The sequence below is a fragment of the Mercenaria mercenaria genome, chromosome 18 (genome assembly GCF_021730395.1).
Source record: "Mercenaria mercenaria strain notata chromosome 18, MADL_Memer_1, whole genome shotgun sequence".
NCBI lineage: Eukaryota > Metazoa > Mollusca > Bivalvia > Venerida > Veneridae > Mercenaria > Mercenaria mercenaria.
In genome coordinates, this window is record NC_069378.1 from 3,477,475 (window position 1) to 3,497,791 (window position 20,317).

Below are 20,317 nucleotides of genomic sequence, written 5' to 3' on the forward strand. Positions count from 1 at the left end.
GTCGGTGTGCAAATGATATAAAAACAACCTTTTTTAACACACCAAAGGTCGCCGTTATTAATATCTTACTGGTTGAAAACTAATTTGGGGAATGTGCTTTTCCTTTCGTCTGTCCGCCATTCCGTCCGTCCGTCCGTCCTCTTTTTCCTATCCGGTGTGTAAATAAAAAGTCCCTGAAGGGATTTTAATGTTACAATATTATTAATCAATCAATTTCATATTGGCCTTTTTATTTGTCCAAAGATTGTCGTATTGGCCCACGGCCGTATGCCGGGGGCCAATAACTAGGTAATATTGCGGCATTTCAATATGAAAATTACACTTTTGCAATACAATTAGATCTAGTACCACCCTAGAAGACTTTTACAATGATGTGTACTTTATATCTGGATTATCACGAAAACCCCTGATACAAGTCAGATGGACAACACAGAGGGTTATATCTGATATAAATGTTTTAAATCAGATGTGTGTCACTGAAACAATCTCACTTGCAAGGAAAATTGTTACCTATCGCGTCAATGCACTAAACTATCACGTCATCATGTGAAATAAAAGACGGTGTAAGACAGCTCGATATTGCCCTAACAAAGTGCATGGTGTTCATATAATGAACGAGCAGAATTGGAGATTAGTTTCGGTAGTCATGTGTATATAGTACATGATAAAGATATATCATGACTGTATAGCCCTTCTCTTATTTTAAGGTAAACCTGGGATTTGACTTTCTGCACTACAAGTTCTGTAATGCAAAGATTCAACAAAAAGTGTGTGGTAAAATGTATTGTTCGTGTTAGATATTTTTGTAATACGCCATAATGGTGGTGCATCACCTATACCACTGAAGCTACGCACCAAAGCAATTGTAAGTTACTATGGTATCTAGTGTTTTGGAATGGGGTCCTGCTTTTCAGGTTGACAGTGCCACAATACAATCAGGCGACTGCCTAAATTAGGAAGACCGCAATGAAACCGCAATAACTAAAGATGCAGCTTTACAAAGATTAGATCGAGGAGAGAATTTTGAAACTTCAAACGCCACGAATTGCAAACACACACCTAATAAATACTAAGAACAAAGGAAAGGAAGAGGTTTATGTATTCAGCAGATAGTACACAAAACAAATTACACATTAATTGCGAACTACGACGCGTTTAATTCAACATAAACATAACTGACCATATGATAACTATCTGGAAGCTTCAGATGAAACGTCTGATAAATACAAAACCAATATGTAACTCGTATACTTTATTTTTCAATTTTCATGATTGAAATGTAATGAGTGAAAGTGAAAAACGTAAACGCTTTTGGACACATACACATTCAAGTTACGAATAACGTTTTATTTATCAAAGATATTTGCTTATGCTTTCATACAGAAATATGACCATTGTCAACAATAATCTCGTCTTCTGTCACATTCGTTTCCTCAATTTTATTTCCAAGTTCAATTTTCTTGTGTACATGTTCAAGATCTTTCCTACAAAGTACCCATATGACGGCTGCACAAACTGTGTGACTGACAACATTTCCTGTTGATCTCAGCCGATCTCTGCATACAAAGAATGTTTTAGTTTATTAGAGGCAAATGAAACAAAAACGAACCGAAATATATAAAGCCTAAATGAGGAAAGATATCATACATGTGTTGAAATAAACTCATTCAAATACTGATGATCAAGAAAATAATGCCTATAAAAAATCATGAAACTAACTCTTTAATATACTTTAGTACACTTTTGCTATGTAGTAAGAAAATTAATGACATTTGCTCACCTAAAACGCAAAGCTAACAGAAAATTAAACAGCAAATTATTTTTATGCCAGGTACCCTTTCTCACTGTTCTGGAAGAAAACGATTTCAGACTAAACAGAGTCTTCGAAGCAACTACGAAAAACTGGAAAACGGACACGGTTTGAATGACTCGTAAGACGTTATGAAATTTATACTGATTTAAGCTAAGTTTATTCTATCAGAAAAGATCAATAAACGGACCCTATGATCAAGAAAAAAATGACTGAAGAATAATTCGTGTTTGCACTAATTGTTTTGACATGTCACTTACAGATACCATTCCACAGCCACAAGTAGTGCCACATCATCAACCGGTATATTTAGAGAAGATAGAACCATTATAGTTGTCACAATGCTTGCACTAGGTACTGCCGGGATAGCCATGGCTACAACAGTTACTAAAAGCCTGTAAAGGCAAGATCATTTAGAATACACAACGTTTGAATAAGGAATTATGATATATCTCATGATACTTTGTTACTTGAACGAACACTTGTGTATATTTTTATAACATTATCAAACAAAGTAAATCCCAACTGAAAACATACAAATTTTAAAGATAATATGGTCAGGAAAAATACATAGTGTAACTTTATACATGTACAAATATATCATAAAGATAATGTACACTTCCTAATTTTAATAGTAATAATAAGCATATCTGTGTATTGCATGGTAACAAATATGCTCCGGAAATTACCGATGCAACTTTCTGTAAGCATATTAAATCATTTAAATAATGCATAATAAGATCAATACGGTTATCACTTCTTTACCATATGAGTAGGATATCCCCTATATGAAGTTCTGTTCCAGTTACATTTGCAACAAAAACTGTAGCTCCAGATATGTACAGAGCACTCCCACTTCGGTTGATGGTAACACTGAACGGTATAACAAATCTTGACACCCTCTTGTCTATCCTATTCTTGTCTTCACAAGCCGCAAGCATCTCGGGGATCGCCACGGCGCTGAAGAGAGAGCCGTACATATTACATTGATAGATATTCCTGTACATGTTTCTCCGTTTCTGAAAATTCCATATGCTTGTTTCAGCTAATTTATTTAGGTTCATTTAGGCAGGAAAACATTCTTTAAAATCATTTTCAAGGGCATGTGTTGAATTAGAATGTTTTGACCAGGGTACGATAAAGTATGATAAGACATTTAGTGTGTTTCTTCACTTACGTTGTAGTCGAGGCAAATGATATCATCCAAGGTCGAGCAATGCTGATTAAATACTTGTAGGGATTCCGTCGTGTGAAAGCAAAGTATACTCCAGACATCAGCACCAACTGTTGAAAGATTATCCCCGCTGTTATGGATGCTATGAATAAACAAAGTCGTGAAAATACTTCACCAACATGTTCGGCACTTGCTAGGGACACGCCGATAAGACTGATTACGCCAACTGGCGTTGTCCTGAAATGTAAGCATTTTTGTGAATTAATATTTGTACATCGTTTGAAGGAGAGAAGATTAACTTTAACACGGAAGAAATTATTAAATATAGAGAGATGGCCTGTGTTTGTTTTATTATAAGAAAGAAAAATCTTTTACCGAGTGAACATTAGAGGCAGTATTTTATGAGTGACCTAGCCATGAGTTAAAATGTAATAGCTGATGATTACCAGCGAACAATATTTTGACAAACACATTTTTTTCTTCTTTTTTTTTTCATTTTCTAACCAGTGAAATACACATAAGATATTTTTCGCCGAGAAAATATTAATTATATATTACACTTGTATTCCAATAATTCAGTGAAAAAAAAATGTTATAAAATGTGCAGGTCGTCCCTATCCGCTCTACAGTTAAAGCCCAGAACAGAATAAATTTTTAAAAGTTGAGGTAATGTTTCGGATTACTTTACAGTATATTACTAAACTTGCAGTAGTGTAGTATTCACACATTTTAATGAATGTGAATGTAATATTTTACTATATATGAATCATTTAGCATGAACCAAAATCCGTACCCGCATTGATATGGCGACTACGCATACCAGTTACGATTGCGTTAATGCCTTTAGTCTGAATAAAGTTATTACATATTACATACCATAGAAACCAGCGAACTACTGCAATAACAGTGGCGGAGACAGATTCTATCAGGTCCAAGAACAGCCTGCCTTTTTCATTCAGGTTAGACGCAGCCAGTCCGAGGAGCGTGCAAGCAGATATCAAACCTTCATAAGAGAGTACCCATTTGACTTACAAACAAATTCGAAATAAGAATGTGAAATATTCTTAGGTAGAAGATACAGATAATGAGATTCTGTAAAATATTATTACTGCTCATACTGAACCAAAAATTCACAATGAAATGTTGCATTATAATAAGTGCTACTTCAAACATTACAAGCAATGCAATAGCGAATATACTTGAGCAATAGTGTGGTGATAATCGCTTTTGATTTAGTGAAATTAGCGGAGCCAGGTCGGTAACGCTGTTTCCTTTGTAATACTTGTTCTTAGGTTTAACAAGAAATATCTTTAAAAATGATGGTCGGCGAATTGTAATAAGGAAAGAAGTTAATGAATTTTTCATCTAACATTCATCTTTCATCTAACATTTTTCAAATTTCAAAACTAAACACCGCACTTTAACAATTTAAATGGTTCTCTTTAAATTTTTCGCAAAGGTTTCGTAGGGTTGCAATTTTGTTTCGTTTATCCTAAGACGAATAATTACAGCAGTAGTTTGATGAAGATTCACGAAGCGGTTCATGAGAAGAGGTCATTAAACGTGTTTATATTTTTAGCTATATTGGTCCCTATCCCCATTTGTAACAAAATAGCAGGAGACCTAATGATATTGTTACACATTCGTGTTTGATAAAAATCCATTACATTTTAGTGGTTAATGCGAAGAAAGGCATATCTACTTTTAGCTATAGTGGTCCCTAACAGGGCCCGAGTTCCTATATAAATAAATTTGGAAGAGGACCTTATAATGATGCTCCAGACCAAGTATGACAAAGATCCACCAAGCTGTTCATGAGACGCTGTATAAAGACATTTCTAGTTTTAGCTCTAGCAGCCCCTAAAAGGGGTTAAATGTCCTAGCTGAACAAAGTTGGTTGCGGACCTAATAAAGATGCTACAAATCAAGTTTGATTAGAATACATGAGAAAAAAACAATTAAAGGATTTTTTTATTTATTATTTTTATTTATTTCTAAAATAGGCCAACTGATCCCGCTTTAACAAATGCATATCGCTATTCATGAATCTTTGGACAATGACGTCACATCTATAAAAAAAAAGTGAAGGTCAAGCAAAACATACAATTGTAATTATTTCAATATTTCTGTTTCATAAGCAAAGTTTGATCGTAGTCATATCACATAGATAAACTGTATGCAGCGTACCTTCATTTCAGAGTAATGGGATTCAGTCATTATATAGCATATATATAATAAAACAGATTTCAACTGAGTTCAATATTTGCATACCATACTAAAGAAAAATATTCATGTATAATAAATCAGTTGAATAATTTATATCAAATATATCAAAGCAAACAAGTATTCATTTTAATATGCAATCTGAATAAGTCACAAAAGCAAGAAACCTTTTCATATACAGACGACAATTGTAACAAGGAAAATCTTTTAAAAAGCACTTCTCTACATAAAAGACTCTTATCACGCCCTTATTCATGAGATACGCAGACCGTATTCAGCTCTTTCTTAAATTTGATATATGTTGGTATTTGAACGGGTTTTTATCATATTTATTAAACTTACTTATCATTTTGAGATATATCAATATTCTTGCTAAATATACTGAGCCAAAGTTAGCTTTAAAACTGTGAACAGCGTCGTTTAGGATAAACGCTTTGTCTACATTTCACTCAGCGTAGCACAATCAACAGAGTGAAAGAAATTGACCCTCTCGTCCAATCAGACAGAGTGTTGCATAAATCTTCCATTTTGATAAATTATCTATAATGCGTTATCAAGTAGTTTGATTTGCAAACTGAAGTCACGTGGCATAGGTAACGAAAACGAATTTAGACGGCGTCGCCGAAAAAACCCTGAAGTGATGTAGAATTCTTCTATACGAGGATAACATCCATATCACTTAAGATGGGCCGTTGAATTCCCTGAGAAGGCAGTCCCTTCTTGACCATAAAAACTCGACAGTTGCCATATGGCATAAATTTTGTAGGCATATAACTTGGAAGTAGGTTAAGGAAGTTCTGATTTCATTCCGGCAGTAGGGTCAGACAGTTTCAGCATGTTTCCAGTATTAACCCTTACCCTGCTAAATTTCTATAATGAACTTGTCTACCTTTCAATTTGGACAGTACCATTAACTGTTAAAAGGGGGTGCATACCAAAAAGATACTGGCTGAATGGCGAACAGTGCAGATCTTGGTCAGACTTAAAAAGTAGTGCAATTTTTGAGACATTTGTTTTCGTACACAGTGAAAAATCTAGGTTAAAAACCCAAATCTGACAATGTTTCTTTTGATAAAGCATAATTATATTTCAAATTTATAAGTTTTTATTATTTTGTTATTCTTTAAAATATAATTCTTCATACAAATTCAGTAATGTACTAATACTTTGACTAAGTCTTTTATAAACCTTTTATAAGAGACATGTTTTGGGGTTTTTTTATTTTGTAATTTTATGTTATTTTTCTATGTTCAGCGAGCTTAAAAATATAGCAAAAATGACAAATGTTTCAATTACATTATCATCATTATTATGATCATAATTATCATCATCATCATCCTCCTCTGAAAGAAATTCATTCTTTAGAGCATTGGATACCTCTTCACTGTGTTAATTACCCTACAGTTAACAGCTATATAATCACTTATAACACGCAGATAAGATAGGAGTTGTTAAATGATCTGAGGGTACCAGCAAAACAAACAAAATATAAGATACAGGATATATTATACAGTTATTGACTTATGCTGAGGTCAATATGCGTTTTTACGGACCTGTAAAAATGATATTGACATTGGACTGCGCGTGCAAGGTCAATATCATTTTTACAGGTCCGTAAAAATACATATTGACCTCAACAGAAGTCTACAATTGTTATATTATATACCCTTTTCAAATGCAGTCATTTGACTGGCCCATATTTTATACATATAAGAAAAAGTGATATCACAAAAGTCATTATCACTTTTGCGGGTCAATATTGCTTTTTTTTCGGACCCGCGCGTGCACCCCTTTCGACCAATCATATGACCGCATTTGAGAAGGGTATATAATATAAAAGTATATTAGTATGTCTGCTGCGAACAGGGTCGTATTCACCAATGTTAAAAGTATGAAATTTAGATTTATAATTTATAATTTTCTTTTTGTTCTCTCTCTCGGCTAATTTTCTACATACTGTAACAAAATATTGCAAAAATAAGCCCTTTTAGTGCAACTAAGTTTGGCAACATTGCATTACTACAAATGAACTACAAATGAAGTTATACAGAAAATTGAATATTTAGTGATGTTTAGAAATATGAACCCTAAATACATTACCTAGATAATTAGCTTCTCCAGATTTTTCTAAATATTTTCTGATCTTATTTTCCGTTTGGTTCTTAGAAAAACTTGACGCGTTGACTTCTTTTATAGGATCGCCTGTCTTGTACTTTGTCTGTGTTTGAGCAAATGTAGCTTGAAATAAGTTGTCTGGAATAATATTTCTGAAATACAGAATAACTGTACTTTGTTAAAAAAAGAAAGGACATGAGCTATTTGTCCTTCTGACCAAAATGACTGTCAGTCGGAGAAATGTCATCAAATCATGGATTCAAATTGAAATTCTGTATATGAATGGTTAGGTTATCATCTTCTTTTATTTTAACTAAGCGGAAACGATATTTCTAAATTCATTCTTGACTAGGTCAATATCTTTACCGTAACAAATCGGCGATGACATCTTCTGTTTGCATTCCAAGGAAAATACACATATATCCACTTCATATGAAATATTTAATTGAGGTAAAGCACTTACTTCGACATTCGATTTCTCTCTTGGTTCAATATGGAGACAGGAATTAGGAACTACTTTCACGACATTACAGGAAATCTCCTGACGTTAACTTCAGTCAGCTGGTGTGATTAGGACGTTGTATTGGTAATGTTCATCAACGTGGATAATTTGCTGCATTATTTAAACCAGACGCTACCAGTAAACAGTGTAAACGTGGCGATTATTGCGAACATTCAAACTGATTTAAAGAAGTATTTATACAGCGGTGGCAGTGTTGCTTTTACAATGAAATGTTAATGTTTTCTCACTAGAATTACATACACTGCATCATCATAATCATAACAGTAATCATATAATGAGTTCAATATTTTATTTTCTGTTTACTCCAACATTTCCATCACACGTTTTTATGAATGTCATATATACTTAAAACATGACGAGACCTACTCCGATTCGTATTAAAGGAAATACTATGATGCTGAAACAGACTTAGATTAGCAATTATTTAATTTTCTTCTTCGGTTAAGTTCCTTGCGTTGATTGATGCGAAATATCTTCATATCTCATGCCGTCATAACTTGATACTATCAGCAAAATTCAATATACAAAACTGCTAATGAATCTTCAGATATATAAGCGGATACGCCCACTTTAATGAGAAAATATTTATGCTAATATTAACGCGCTAAATCATTCAAAGAACATCAAAGTAACAACTAAGGTGAAATAACTACGATCACTGATTCTGATTGCTTTGATTTTTTGTAGCTTGTTTACGCGTTGATTTGTTTAAGGTGGTGAATCGGCAAGTTGCGTTGTCACCGTATGTGATTTCGGTATTCTACGTCTTTTACGGAAAAACATGAGCGCATTGAGCTATAATTTCATTTAAAGAATGTAAAACAGCCTAACGAGAATATGTAATCACACGGACATTGCCGAGTGCTATTACCGACCCTCAACCTTGTTGTTATTGCTATGATTTTTTTCATCAAACATAATAATAGTATGCTTCTTAAGATGACGACATTTGTATACACGTACACTACAAAGAACAAGACTTTCTCATACTGTCACTATGGAAATAGCATAAGCAATCTTCTATATATCTAAGAGATCAAGCGTTAGACTTATTAAGCATTTCAATACCTTATCATCTTCATCAGATACGTTAATTTTTCCTTTGATGAAACTATACACCGCTGTTACTCTATATCTTCTAGGAAATCCTATGTGCATTGTACTGGAAGTTGATCATGGAATGCGTGCGTTGTGTCGCGACGTTAGAACGTTTGCTTGTTATTTGACAATTTTGCTGTTCTGTGATGCGATGCTACTCTTACAGTCGTAGAAGTGTAAACATAGCTTAAAGGTAAATTAGTATTGTCTATGTTGCGACGAAATAACTTTGTATACTCGTGCTTAAAGTATGTATGGTTCAGAAACATTTAGCAAGTACTAAAGTCAGTATTTCATATACAATTCTAACACGACCCAATTTATTGTCCTAACAAAGAAAGACGTGTTATTACCATCAAAATGACTGTATGTCACAGTTAATACCTCGTAGCATCAAACGTAAAAATGTAAACCACACGAAACAGGCGGATATGGCGGATGCCATCAATGATGTAGATCTAGATAATAATTCTTGATTTCATGCTAGAGTCTGAATACTATATATCTCAAAAAGTGATTTTCTCTTGAATGAAATCATTGTTTGTAGTTAGATACGTACTATTGTATAATTAGAGCTGTGTATTTGTAATATCCTAGTGATTCCGTAACATCTAAACTCAACTCTAACATTGATTTCCAGTTAAACAAGAAAGGAAATCAAGCTTTGTATATTCTGCGATAAACAACGCTTGACGCGAGGACCGGTAAGAGAGCATTATGACCTTAATTATGACGTTAAATTTTCGCATGACGTCCGTAAATTAAGTCCAGCTTAATATCTACTAAAATATGTCAATGAGCATGTCAGAATGAAAACAATTAAGGCCTTCTTGTGATTTTTCGTTTAGTTTACCACGGCTCATCGTTCAGATGCTTCAGTAATTAACTCAACTCATACGCATTTGAACTCTGAACCGTGGTAAATTAGACGATAAACTAGTCGAAGGCCTTGATAATTTAATTCTAATATGCTTGTTTCTGTTAAAACACGCTTACACTTAAATGACATCAAGTTAACGTGCGATGACGTCAATGTCTTTGTTGCGACCAGAAAGAGCGCTGCTACATTTGTACTACTATTTTAGATAAAGGGCATATATGAATCGATAATATGTATAGAAAAATCGTGTTTTACTTAAATTAATACACTCAAAGTCGGTTATACATTGGCAGAATTATTCACTCGAGCTACGCCCTCATAAAATTATTCCGTAGACGTATAACCTCTTTTCGTTCGTGTATTAATAACGTTAAAACACGGTGTTCCTATACATTGCTTCTTATGATATTATTAAACGACAAAATCTGTGTCTTGGATATATTACTTCTTAAATGTAACTACTAATCAACGATATATCTCTTAAATGCAGAATTAAGTGAGGGCTTAATTCCTCATGATGAATTACATACCGTGTTGCATGACATTTCTACCTAACCCCGAGTTACAAATTTACATGATGAGTGTATCTACTAGATCAGCGTCAGATTCGCAATATGATTTAGCGATCTTAGAATCTGTACCAGTAATTAGCTTCCTGGCAAAGAATAATATCAATCGATAGCCTGTGGTGGATATTGAAACAAATGTAGGACAGTTCATATAATTATCATATTCTATGGCTCTCTGGTCAATGCTGTAATAAGATTATTTGTCATAAAACATACATCCTGTTTTCATATCCTTAGGACGGCCAGCACATATTTATGCGATCCTGCCAGGCATATATAATTATGTTTTTGACAACACATAAAATGACGTCACTCAACCTTCAGCTATTTCCGGAAGTAAAGAAAATGAAAGTAGAAATACTAAACTTGAAAACGAAAGCCGTATTTTGATTCGCAGCTAGTCAGGGGTCACGCGCAGGGGTCACCCCGTCTAAATGTATGCACGTGGACTTCTTTTTTCTTTTGTTTTTTTGCTATTGGGGAGTCACTTTTCAACACTTTCTAACTAATTGAAATTACCTGGGCTTTAGTACGGCATGTCAGCTGTTTATCTACGAAAATATATTTGAGCTCGGGATAAACACAAATCCCACAGGGGTCCGTAACGGACCAAGGGTACATTGATAGTTTTAGAACTTCATCAAATCGCTCAAAAAGTCGTTTTGATGTTGTTTGAGAGTGTCAGTATATGCCTTGGATGTAAAATATAACCGTATTTGAGAGCAGCTGCAGACCTAGACATTTCAGAAATATTTTCAAAATAAATTTCGTGTAATAAATGTAGATTATACGGAAGCGTGAAAGGGCCATCAGACGCTAATACGTTTTATTACGTTTAGGCTGCGGAAAGGATATGTCGTTTTCTCTAGTCAATAAAACGTTATATCATACAGAAATATAATTATGTCTTATTCGTACCGAATCTTATCAACAAGATTTTATATTATGTATATGTGTATATACATAACTTTTAGATAGATAGTGTTAGAATAACGTTTCATCTTGTCACTAGGACATTTTATCATACTGAAATATCGTTTAATTTTGTCAATATGTAAATACATCATCATATTATGTTAGATCCAGTCATATATGTTATCAGAACGTTGTGTTGTTTTATGTTCAAGCGTAGTTCCTCGCCATTCTCTGTTGTTACACGTGGCCAGACTACACCCGAGGTGTCAACAACACGACTTTCCGATTACATGACCATACGATGTTGCCTGGAATCAACATACATTATTGACACATATAAAGTTGTATTTTCAATCAATCAAAAATCTTCAGATACATTTGATTGACCAATTTAATTCAAGCATATTGCTTACTCTTAACTGTCTTTCTTTTAGAAATAAGCCACTATGTAAGTGTACATTTTATGTTGAGATATGTCCATCCGTCCGTCACCACCAATCCCTCTATGATACGACGCAAACAGTACTCTCAGGTAAAAATGTAACAGTGAAAATACAATACCTAGTATTATAGGAGTACACATAGAGTTATTCAGTGACATGTGTGAACTAAATACAGGTATTAATTCAAGTTTGTGTCATGCTTATAATCATAGGTTCACGATGAAAGTCAGAAATCAATTAATGAAATAAGAATAACTATTCATCCTTGGCGCTTAGTTGCATTCTTTCTAAAAGTTCCATCGGCCAAACAGTTTCTACCATTTAGGTAAATATAAAGTTAACAATTATTTTTTGTACAGAGCACTTAATATCTAAGATCAAAATAATATACGTATATATAAAACATATTATTTGATTAGTAAGATGATAAGAACCTTCGTGGTAAGGAAATAAAAGTAAGAGTGTTAGTAGAAGGTTATTGTTTTACTTATGTCGCTCGATACTTTATTGATGTATAATTGATAAATTAACTTGTCACCGCTGAAATACTATCTATATAGTTATCATTAAAATCTGAGGTATAATGATTTTATGTCCAAAGTAGTGGGCGCCTAACCCGGAGATTATGGATTTAAATCTTTCTTGTCGTATGACTCCAGCACTGTTTTTTTTTTTTTCAGTGATTCAAATAAGTATCAAGCTTTCGTCAAAATTAAGCCAAAAAGTTGACGGAAACAAACTTTTGAAATTTAGAATTTTAATTTCAGGCTATGATTTCTCTGTACAGAAAGTCTCGTATTTTGAAAATTACTATGGTATTGCCATTATTAACTCATTTTGTTTTCAAACGGGTTTTAAATCTCTCTTCCAATGTAATACGGAAGGTATTTTAATCTTTCCTTTTCTATTTTTCTTGTCCATTGTCAACACGTAAACCAATTTTATCTTCGGCTTAAAGCTGACGTGTAGCAATACACACTGGAAATAACTAAAATGTCATAACTCTTGCCTCATTATCAATGATGGACATGTTTTCTCTCGAGAATTGAAACTTCTTGGACTTCAAACGTTCATTGATCCAATCATTTAGTACATCTTTAGTGCGTCATGATCAAATCAGTCTAGTGGTCAGATCCTAAAAGATATTGTGACAAATGAAGCAATCCAAGTTATCGAATTATCAAGTACATAATTTCCTCTGGAAAGAATCACCATATAGATTAGCACTACATTATTGAATTTACTGTCTTCCTATATCATCTATCCAGAAACATTAGACATTGGTTTTCTTATGTAGCTGTTGATGTTTGAATTAATGCACAAGGACAAAGTGATTTGGCATTTATTGATAGAAACGAGACATTTAAAAAGATAAAGATATTACAAGTGACGCACACTTTAATCTTTAGTTCAAAATCTAAACAATAAAGAAATAAGTATGACTTTCTGAACATTTGAAAACCACTATCTGTTAACTGCTCATACAAGACAAGAAAATCGGGTGGGTACAGAGGGTATTTCATCAATATCCAAGTCGGTTTAGCCGGTGCGATGGCAGATTTAGGATTTCCTATGGTTTTTTCGAATCTCTTTTCTGTTCTTTTTTTCTGTCACAAATTATAGTAATTTATGTTTGTTTCATCAAACTTTTTAATGTGCTTTATTTTATATCTTACTAGAGACTACAAATAGTTGTCTTTATCTTCAATTAATGTTACAAATATGTTCAATTTAAACAAATTTCTGTATTACTGGTGCATATAGAACAATAGTGCTTTAAAGCAAAAGGAAGGAAGAACTGAAAGGAAGCAACGTTTGTGAAGAACAACATTTGTTGTGTTTGCTCTGATTATTATTTACAGGGATAGTACTCTTACCTATTTTTATTTGCGCTGCTAGAGTGGATGCAACAATAAGTAATCCATGTTGTTCCTTTACGCAAACTTTCTGTATACATCGAAAATGGTGTTTAGTTTTAGTGTTTAGAAGTATTAATTTGGTATAATATCCAACAGATAATTAATGGCATACATGTAGCAAAGTAGAAAGAATTACTACCGGTTTATCAAACGTGCAGAACTACATTAAGGGAAACACATTCATTCAGAAATATTGCAGTAACTCTATGGTCCCAACAGACAAAACAATATAATTACACTGAGTCTAATAACAGGGAAACTTTCCTGATAATAAATAATATATAGAGAAAACACACAACCTTTATAACACTACAAAGAAGCAACACTTTTAACGCTGTAATGGTAAATATTTTATTCATTCATAATGCATAATGTTTCAACACAACCACGACAATGTTTTAAAATTGTCCTGTATAAAATGGATCTTAAAACATACTTTGTTTGTCATGATTCCGGTGTTAATTGTCAGTCTTTGCTTTTGGTTTGACACAGATGTAAAACACAGATGGCTTTACACATATGAAGCATAGCCTTGCTTTTCTGTATGTATTTAAATCTCTAAAATGTCAACGTTTTTCATGAACATGTTCGGATTGGAGTGTATTTTGACAGTCAATCAATAAACTCATTAACAGATGACGATTTCTTAACTCGTGCTCCATCAGTAACGACTGGCCATTAACCCTTGACAATTCAGTCTATATAGACGAAAATGGCTTAATGCAAATACACAATGAGCACAACATGATCAAGTCACAAGTGGCTACATCGTGCTTTTCTTGGAGTGTTTTTGTCACGTGATTAACCTCTTCATTGTTATCGCGTGATTCTTAATAGCTTCACTGACAAACGAATTAAGCTATTGTTTACGGCACTTTACCTCCTCGTGTTTCAGATAAGATAATAAGATATCCTTACAGCGTCTGGAAATAAGATTCTGGATTTCGCATTCGTTTCAGATAATTAGCTTCCGCTTGTGACAATAAAAAATAAAAAGGTAAGGGTAGATTTCCCGCAAGCACAGAACAACCCAAACAAAGCCATAGAACTGTATGTACTACTAAGAAGAGTCTGATATTTTAATACTGTTTACAAAAATATAACGAAATAGTAAATGCTTTATACTGAAGAATCATATCATGCATTAAAAACTTCTCCATAATATTAAGTTAGTAGTACTTGATACTACATATAGAAAAGTGCTGCCTTGTTAATAGTTTTTGGTTTATTTTTATAAATAATTACTTACCTACTCACACTTATATTTCGCTTACAGTCTTAACCCTTACCCTGCTAAATTTCTAAAATGAACTGTTCCATCATTCAATTTGGGCAGCATCACTTATTATTCAAAGGGGTGTTCACTGATAATTTACTGACTGAATAGCGAACAGTGCAGACCATCATCAGCCTGCACGGATGTACAAGCTGATTTTGGTCTGCACTGGTCGCAAAGACAAAATCACTTGCCGCCAGCAGGCTAAGGGTTAAAACAGTAAAATACACTTACTGGAAGGGCAAAATCAATTGTCTCTTTATTTTATACGTAAGAGCTATGTTTCTTATCAAGACACAGGGATCAACTATTTATTCAATCCCTAAAGTGTCTAGATCAATCGCTGGATACCGAATGGGTCTTCTTTAGTTCGTGTTTTAATTAAAAATTTATCTGTTTCACCATCCCAGTTACTTATACAGGAGGGTCTCAAGAAAATGTTAAGTGCATTTTGATTGTGTAAAATCCAAAAAAAATCCAAAAGGTTTAATGCTTCTTTAGCATGCAACTACATGCAACTCTTATCAGGATAATAGTAACATTAGTGAGAAGAGCAGGATATGACTAGAACTCATGACCCTTCGTGTTACCTCTGAACCACTGCGTTCATTTTTCGGAAGGACTACTCCACACACGGTATTCGTATTTTTACTAAAGCAGTCATTTCAGGGAGAATTCTGTTTTAACAACATTGAATAAGGCATATTTAGTACAAGCATCCATTTGCCATTGTAATTAACACAAATCAAATACTAAATACCGGAACCTAATCATTAAAAACGTAAAGGGGGTCAATCACTGACTGCTGTCATATATCACAATACCAATACGTTCAAAATGCAAATTATTCTGACAGTGTAATTTACAAAACATCTTCTGATAACGACCCTCTTCATCCAGATATGAGTGCTATTACCATATACGCATGATATCATCAGTATTGGTAACTTGTTTCCTCGTTTTGCATACTCTTTCGTCTTCGAATCAAGGTATATTACTGTCTATGCATGATTCTTTATTTAATTTTTTCATGTTACAATGTCAGGTTTCAACACTTTGTTCTTTTAAGTTAAACAGTTTATATGGGTGTAGAAATAACGTACTTTTCATACCTGCTTTAAGCGCTTGGAATATTTATATACGAAGCATGAAATCTCTTAGCAGCTGTTAAGAAAGATCAGAAAACGTATCTATAATAATAAGTTAATTATCGTTCGTTGGCTGTAAATTATGCAAATTTGATTTCTTTCAAACGGCACTACGAGTTATCAATGTGTACAGACTTACACATTCAAATGATTGTACACATTTTAGAATATAGGTGTGTTTCAGACTCCGAATATTTGTTCAGGTTTTGATTATCGGGTTTACTAATTTTTGATGGACATTTATCATGTCCGCTGTCCAACGTAATGTTAATTTATAGTGTTCTGGTTCCTGCCAACGCTTTAGGGTCACAAGAGATGAGTGTCACTCATATATAGAAAATGAAATTTGGAATTAATCTGCTTAGAGGGCGCTTTCTGCATTTTGGTTGGTCAAACTGTCCCTAGAAAATAATAACTATATGCAAATGCAAAATTGCCGCCTTGCCAGAGCGCAGTTGATTTTAGAATTTGTCAAGTAAGGCACGAGTTCTATATGTTTCAGTTCACTACGTTTTGGGTACAGATAGCATTGTTCAGTAAGTTAATTTTTTGTTTTTACTGCCTTGTTCGGAGGAATTATTTTGTTCAAATAATTTATTTTGAAACAATTACACATTTTATTGTTAAGGTAGATGATTTTGTATTTTTTTTAAGTAATGGCTTTGTTCACATAACTAGTGCAGGATTCCCGCAATTTCTTTGTTAAAGATGTACAATGTATTATGTTTTCTTTATGTTAATACTTGTATGTTCGTATGCGGTTTTTATGCGTATTCTTTTATGTATTATGGTTACTGATAGTTTGAATGTTTTGACTTTCAGATAACCGCTACGCTACGCTACGCCACACTATTGTATGTTCTACGTAAGGAATAAAAGTGATTGAAATAGCGCGTGTATTGCATCTTTTTCTTGTTGCCCAAAATACTCGGGGTGAAGCTGCCCACTACAGTTATGAAGTAGTGCTATAGTACATATTAACGATTGCAACTCAGTTAGTAAAGAGTTGACAGATCGACAGTTATTGAACATTATCTGTGACGAGAAAAGTTGCAGTTAATTGGATTATGCATAGTTAGTGCAAAGTTAAAGGTCCATTACTAAGGGAAAGTGAGTTGGCAATTTTTTTCATAGCCAGTGCATAGACTTCTGCAAGACACTAAATAATGAAGATTGGCAGGTCAAAATTTACAGAAGGTCTTTGGAACTCAAAGAAATGTATGTGTATTATGTTGAAATTTCAATGAATCGACAGAATGACCCCCCAGGTCTTTTTAACTTTCTTCATACTTCATAGAAAAATAATTGTACATATACTGCGATTTATTTCGAATTTCTACATACCAACTTTCATTTTCCAATAAAATGAAATAGTTTCTGTGCTTTTTAAAAGAAATTAAAATGTTCACTTTCCTTAGTATTGGACCTTTAAGTTTTCTGGATTATATGTGCTTTGTATATTCCGGACATAAGAATAATAACTGGATTATGCATAGTTAGTGCAAAGTTAAATTTTCTGGATTATATGTGCTTTGTATATTCCGGACATAAGAATTAGTATTTCATAAAATGGCTGACGGCTCGGCACGAGAAGAAATCGAAGCTACAGCGAAGAAGCTCGTCGCAAGCTTCTCGAGGATTACGAAGGCAATTGACATTAAGCTAAAGGCAGGTGACTCTGGGTTCGAACAGTTGCAGAAAGAACTTTGTGATTGCTGGGAGCAATTGCTTGACGTACGTCGAAGGTGTGAGGCGTCAATAAATGAAAATAAGCTCACGGAAATGAAAGAACGGTACAGCTTCTTGTTATCGCGAATGAGTTATTCATCTGAAAATAACACAAACCGCGGAAGTTCCGTTTCTTCACACAACTCCGAAGCGTCACGCAAGAGGAAAGCGGAACTGCGTCTGCGCCAGATACAAGAAAAACAAGAACTAGAACGCAAGAGTGAGGAGCTTCGGCGGGAGCTCGAACTACAGACTGCCCGGCATGAAGTAGAGCGGGACGACATAGAGGATGAGGAGTCGGATAACGACGAAGTCATGGACTACCTATCCTTACCGGACGGTTCATCACCGGACAACAAAGTGGGTGATTATGTGAGTAAGTGTAGTAAGGACGTACCTTTCCAAGGAAATAGTGACAAACTTTGTGACAACGTGCCACCAGTTCAATTCGGTGTTAAGGACTTTCATGGTTTACCAAAACCGGAATTAATTAAGTTCAATGGGAATCCTGCTGATTACTGTAAGTTTCTTAGTAACTTTGAAACAAATATTGAGACAAGGGTTAGTGATAGTAGGTTAAGGTTAAATTATCTTATTCAGATATATCAGGGAGATGCCAGATATTGTATAGAAGATTGTGTAATTTTGCCTCCGGACGAATGCTATTTAAGGGCTTAAGAAATATTGAAATCCAGATACGGCAAACCCCATTTAGTGGCCAGGTCACATGTAGATAGTTTGATAAATGGCAGTGTCATTAAGAGCAACGATGTTAAGGGATTGTTGAATCTGTCGCTTAATATGGAAAAATGCCACATCACTCTCTCACAGCTAGGCTTCATGTCAGATGTGAATAATACTGAAAACCTAAGAAAAATTGTTGGGAGACTACCGGTCAACATTCGGTCTAAGTGGGTTGAACGTGCAAGTAGCCTAATAGAACAGGGAGTCGAACCTAATTTCGATCACCTGTTAACCTTTGTAAAGGAACGTTCTTGTGTTGCAAATACTATGTATGGTTATGACCTTGCAAATTAGTCTAATAAGCACATAAAAATCTTGCCCCGAAAGTCCCATGATAACCCTTCACAAAGAAATAAAGTTGTAACACTGTCCACTGGATCTGATAAGAGAAACTCAGGTAAATCTCTCCCAGAAAGTACCCCTAGGGCACGATTATCATGTATTTATTGCAAGAAGGCCCATAAATTAAGGGAATGCCAAGAGTTTAGACTAATTGATATTGATTCAAAGGTGAGAGTTATCAGAGAGCATGAAATTTGTGAAAATTGCATGAATTTTAAACATACTGCACAAAATTGTAGGAAAATTAGTTTATGCGAGGTTTCAGATTGTACCGGGAAACATAGTACAATGTTTCACCGAGACTCTGGTCATAACCGTGAGTATGAAAATGGGCAGGATAAGTATGTCGCTGCTTCCGAATCTCGGTCTCAACCGAATCAGGTCAGTTTGCGCATTGTTCCAGTAGTAGTAGGAACGGAATCTTCACAAGTAGAGACGTATGCTCTCCTAGACGAAGGGAGTGATGTAACGTTGTGCAGTGATAGTTTTATCAAAAGGCTAGGGGTTGAAGGTAAACCTTGTAAGTTCACGTTAACTACAGTTAACAAGTCTAGTCAGAATCAGACTGGCAGAGAAGTGCAGTTGCAGGTAAGTGCATTGAATGGAGGTCAAGTTATTGACCTTAGAAGGGTATGGTCTGTCAATACCTTGCCTATCTCATTGCAGTCGTTACCGGACCAGTCTGTAGCAGGTAAGTGGAAACACTTAAGTGGCATTTATTTACCGAAAATTGATGTCGGTTAAGTAGAGTTGCTCGTCGGAAGCGACACCCCAGATGCATTCTGGGTAGAGGAGCAGCGAAGGGGAAAAAGAGGTGAGCCCTATGCAATCAGGACGATGCTAGGCTCGAGCATTATCGGGCCAATAGGTCATAGGCCATCATTAGATCACGGTAGTATTAATTTTCAGCTTGCATCTAGTACCCAGTTGCAAATTGATAAGCTATGGACTACTGACTTTCGAGATGTCGAGAGTTGTGGCACAGGGATGTCACAGGAGGACCGTCGTGCCCTGTCCAGTATGGAAGGTACGGTAACAAAAGTAAACGGTCACTACAAGTTAGGGCTCCCATGGAAGGACCCTGATGTAAGTCTTCCAAATAACGTGAAGATGGCCAGTATACGACTCGGTCACTTGAAAAGAAAACTTCAAAGAGATGATCGGTTACTTGATATGTACAAAGAAACAGTAAATGGGTATATCGAACGTGGGTACGCTTCCTTGGTGGATGCTAGAGAGGGATTCGAACCCGGTCGAACTTGGTACCTCCCACACCATCCCGTGCTTAATCCAAAGAAGCCAGGCAAGGTAAGGGTTGTTTTTAATTGTGCTGCTAAGTATTAAGGCACAACTTTGAATGATAATCTTTTACAAGGCCCCGACCTTACCAACAGTATAACTGGAGTACTG

General features: G+C 34.8%; 1 protein-coding gene across 1 annotated transcript; it reads right to left on the reverse strand.

Annotated features, from left to right (window-relative positions):
- Positions 1-1,228: 1,228 nt before the first annotated feature.
- On the reverse strand, positions 1,229-7,741 carry LOC123538653 (excitatory amino acid transporter 3-like). The gene is made up of 7 exons (XM_053530646.1): positions 7,689-7,741; positions 7,308-7,474; positions 3,861-3,987; positions 2,988-3,221; positions 2,576-2,770; positions 2,071-2,205; positions 1,229-1,556 (listed from the first exon to the last, which is right to left on the reverse strand). The coding sequence occupies exons 1-7, from the start codon at positions 7,739-7,741 to the stop codon at positions 1,376-1,378; spliced, it is 1,092 nt and encodes a 363-aa protein (XP_053386621.1). The 3' UTR covers positions 1,229-1,375.
- Between the last annotated feature and the right edge of the window lie 12,576 nt (positions 7,742-20,317).